At 41.6% G+C, this 3513-nt stretch overlaps 1 protein-coding gene across 1 annotated transcript in view; it reads left to right on the top strand.

Moving 5' to 3' along the window:
* The window catches only part of cradd (CARD and death domain containing adaptor protein), an 8985-nt gene extending 5956 nt beyond the window's left edge, over window positions 1-3029 (top strand). The window contains exon 2 of the mRNA XM_008298851.1: window positions 2309-3029. Coding sequence (XP_008297073.1) covers window positions 2309-2604 — 296 coding nt within the window. The 3' untranslated portion in view covers window positions 2605-3029. The remainder of the gene's footprint in view (window positions 1-2308) is intronic.
* Window positions 3030-3513: the final 484 nt, after the last annotated feature.

The following is a 3513-nucleotide window of genomic DNA, read 5'->3' as shown; positions in this document are numbered from 1 at the left end:
ACACACACACACACACACACACACAGCAGCAACACGCAGGACTACGCACAAGTACACACAAATGCAGTACCAGTGTGTGTGTGTGTGTGTGTGTGTGTGTGTGTGTGTGTGTGTGTGTGTGTAGAACAATGGCTGCTGTCTCTGGACTCCATTAATTCCTCAACAGCCTGCAGATCAGATTTAAGGTGGACTGAGGAGATCGGCCCGCTCTGGGTTCCATGTGGTGGTGCGACTCGGACTCGGACTCGGACGAACCGGTTCAGTCGAGTCGCTGCTGCTCAGACGGACTTCGGTGACTTAAAGTGAGACTGAGACCAACGGAGCAGCTTTGAACCCGTTACTGGTTCAGAGTGGCGTCGCCTCCATCAGCAGTCAGCCAGACCAGTGGGGCTCAAACTGGGGGTCGCCACCCCCACGGGGGACCCAAGATGATTCCAGAGGGGTCACCAGGTCATTTAGAAAAATAAATGTAAAGCCTCCATTGGTCAGATAGACGTGTTTTAAGACTTTCAGAATAAGAGTTCATACTTCCTCCCACTGCTTTTATCAAACTTGTTAATATCATGATGTGATGTTGTTATTATTATTATTATTATTATTATTATTCTATTTTGCTCTTTCGTAAATTATTTTCTTTTGTTTTTATATTTTTTTCCTTAAATTCATTCATTCAGATGAAACTGTGAAGACATGAATCTGCTGACTTCACACATTAATGCACAAACAGCAAAGTTATCACTGACCAGATATTAAATATTCAAGCTGTGGCGCCGCTCTGCACCATAAAGTCGTCTTTTACTAAATAAACCCAGAAATCACAGATTGGACGTCCAGTGTTTCAGATTATGGTCAGAAAAAAGTAGAAATTATGAGGATAAAGCCTCAAAAAATCTTTTTTGTCAATAAATTGAGAAAAAAAACTATTTTTTTTTTTTTTACAATAATGTCAAAAATCAGAGATTAAAATTCAAAGTTTTTCAGTTTCAGTCAGAAAAAAAGAAATTTAAATAATAAATCTGGAAGTTTTAAAGAATAAAGAGATTTAAAATTAAAAGTATTTGAGAACAACATCAGAACAAATGATTTCAACAAAGTTTTTAGTTTTTAGAGATTTTAAAAAAAATCAACACTTTAGTCGTTAAAATCACAAAAATAAGTCGAAGAAACTTTTCAGAATAAAATCAGAAACAGGACAAAAATAAAAGTCTAAACGTTGAGAATTAAAATAAATAAAGTCATAAATAAATCATTTATGTTATTAATGTTTAAGAAGGAAGTCCAAAAGCAGTCCAGTGTTTCACAATAAAAGTCTGACTACAAACAAACCGGCTCCATCAGATGAACGTTGTTTTAACGTTCTCTTCTCAACGTGCTGCAGTGATTTCAGACTTTAACGGATTTAAACGTTTCTGCTGCTTTAAAACGTTCGTTAAACTCGTTTATTGTCTTTGTGAACCGGAGCTCAGAAGCTACAGGAGCCATCAAAGGGTTAAAACTCAGAGTCCTGAAGCTCAGAAGGTTCCTGTTTAATCTGAGTTCACGTTCAGCCGCCAGCAGCAGGACTCAGGCGTCATGTCGCCGCTTCGCCAGCAGGTGGCAGCAAAACCTGGTCCATGAGAAGGAAGCAAACGTTAAAGATGAGAAGCTGCTGAAGGACCAGAGATCTTCACCTGGACTCAGGAGCAACGGTTTCTTCTCATTCATCCTCGTTTAATGCTCAACATGAGAAAGAATACGTTTAAATAAAAGGCAAGTAAATGATTTTATAACTAAAACCCTGAAACCAGACGTTTCCTGTTTCAGCTCAGGGTCACCAGCATGACTTCTGTCTCCATCCATCTCCTCAGTATCTGCTAGCGTTGCCTTTAAACTCTATGACTTNCGTTCTAATTCCAGATTAACGTTAGAATTCCAGATTATCGTTATAATTAAAGATTAGCGTGATAATTCCAGATTAACGTTCTAATTCCAGATTAACGTTAGAATTCCAGATTATCGTTATAATTAAAGATTAGCGTGATAATTCCAGATTAACGTGATAATTCCAGATTAACGTGATAATTCCAGATTAGCGTTAGAATTCCAGATTAGCGTTATAATTTAAGATTAGCGTTATAATTCCAGATTAGCGTTCTAATTCCATATTAGCGTTATAATTCCAGATTAGAGTTACAATTCCAGATTAATGTTATAATTCCAGATTATCGTTATAATTCCAGTTTAACGTGATAATTCCAGATTAACGTTATAATTTCAGTTTCCTTGTCAACCTCCATAATCTCAGTCACTGCTCACCATTTCCTTGCAGACGTCTGTCAGCTGCCGGACTCGGTTCTGCAGAAGGTCCCGTCGGATCGGGACCTGTCCCGGTTGGCATCGCGGCTCGGCCCGGAGTGGGAGTCGGTCCTGGTGGACCTGGGTCTGTCGGCCGAGGCGGTGTTCCGCTGCCGGTCCGACCACAGCCTCAGCGTCCAGGCGGCGGCGCTGGCCGGCCTGGTTCTGTGGCGACGGTCCGAAGGGAAGAAGGCGACGGTGGCGGCACTGCTGCAGAGTCTGACGGCCGCCGGCGTCCATCCGTCGGTTCTGGAGGACGCCATGAAATAAACTTTATTTATCGTTGCACCGACTCATCGGACAGAAGGTCAGGGAAAGACAGGAAGTTAAAATATCTGGGATTTAAAGTCCGGATTATCAGAATAAAGTCTGAATTTTAACTTTAAAGTCAGGATATCTGAGGCTTCAGTCAGGATTAAACTTAAGTTCAGACAGAAGCCTGAAAGAAAAAAGACAAACTAAGTCTGAGTATTTATATTAAAGTTATCTGAAGTTTGAGTCAGAATTATGAGAAGGAAGTCAGGATTTTAGCATTAAGCTGAGCTCTAAGTCAGAATTATGTGAATAAAGTCTGACTTTAGGTTAAAATGTTGAGAGAACTGCGATTAAAGTCAGGATTTGTACTTTACAGCCAGGATATGAGGCCAAACCGGACACGCTCAGAACTTTAATAAAGTTTCACGTTTTTATACGAAGTGCTGCTGATCCAGAATTTATTAAACCCGGTTCTGATGAGTCCAGCTGTAGCCTAACCTCCTAAGCCCGGTTCTGATGAGTCCAGCTGTAGCCTAACCTCCTAAGCCTGGTTCTGATGAGTCCAGCTGTAGCCTAACCTCCTAAGCCCGGTTCTGATGAGTCCAGCTGTAGCCTAACCTCCTAAGCCCGGTTCTGATGAGCCCAGCTTTAACCTAACCCTCTAAACCCGGTACTTGGTTCCGTCTGAACCTGCTCACCTCCTGTTTGTTCTGACTTCAGCTTTCTGAACATTTTCACACGTTTTCCTGGAAGTCGGCTCAGAAAAGCCTCCAGAGCCTGGAAACACACACACACTGCTACACACACACACACACACACTGGTATACACACACACACACACACACACACTGGTATACACACACACACACACACTGGTATACACACACACACACACTGGTACACACACACACACACACACACACA

Source organism: Stegastes partitus, unplaced genomic scaffold, assembly GCF_000690725.1.
Source record: "Stegastes partitus isolate 25-593 unplaced genomic scaffold, Stegastes_partitus-1.0.2 Scaffold1357, whole genome shotgun sequence".
Lineage (NCBI taxonomy): Eukaryota > Metazoa > Chordata > Actinopteri > Pomacentridae > Stegastes > Stegastes partitus.
The sequence above is the reverse complement of the archived record's forward strand: the minus strand, read 5'-3'. Positions and strand labels throughout refer to the sequence as shown.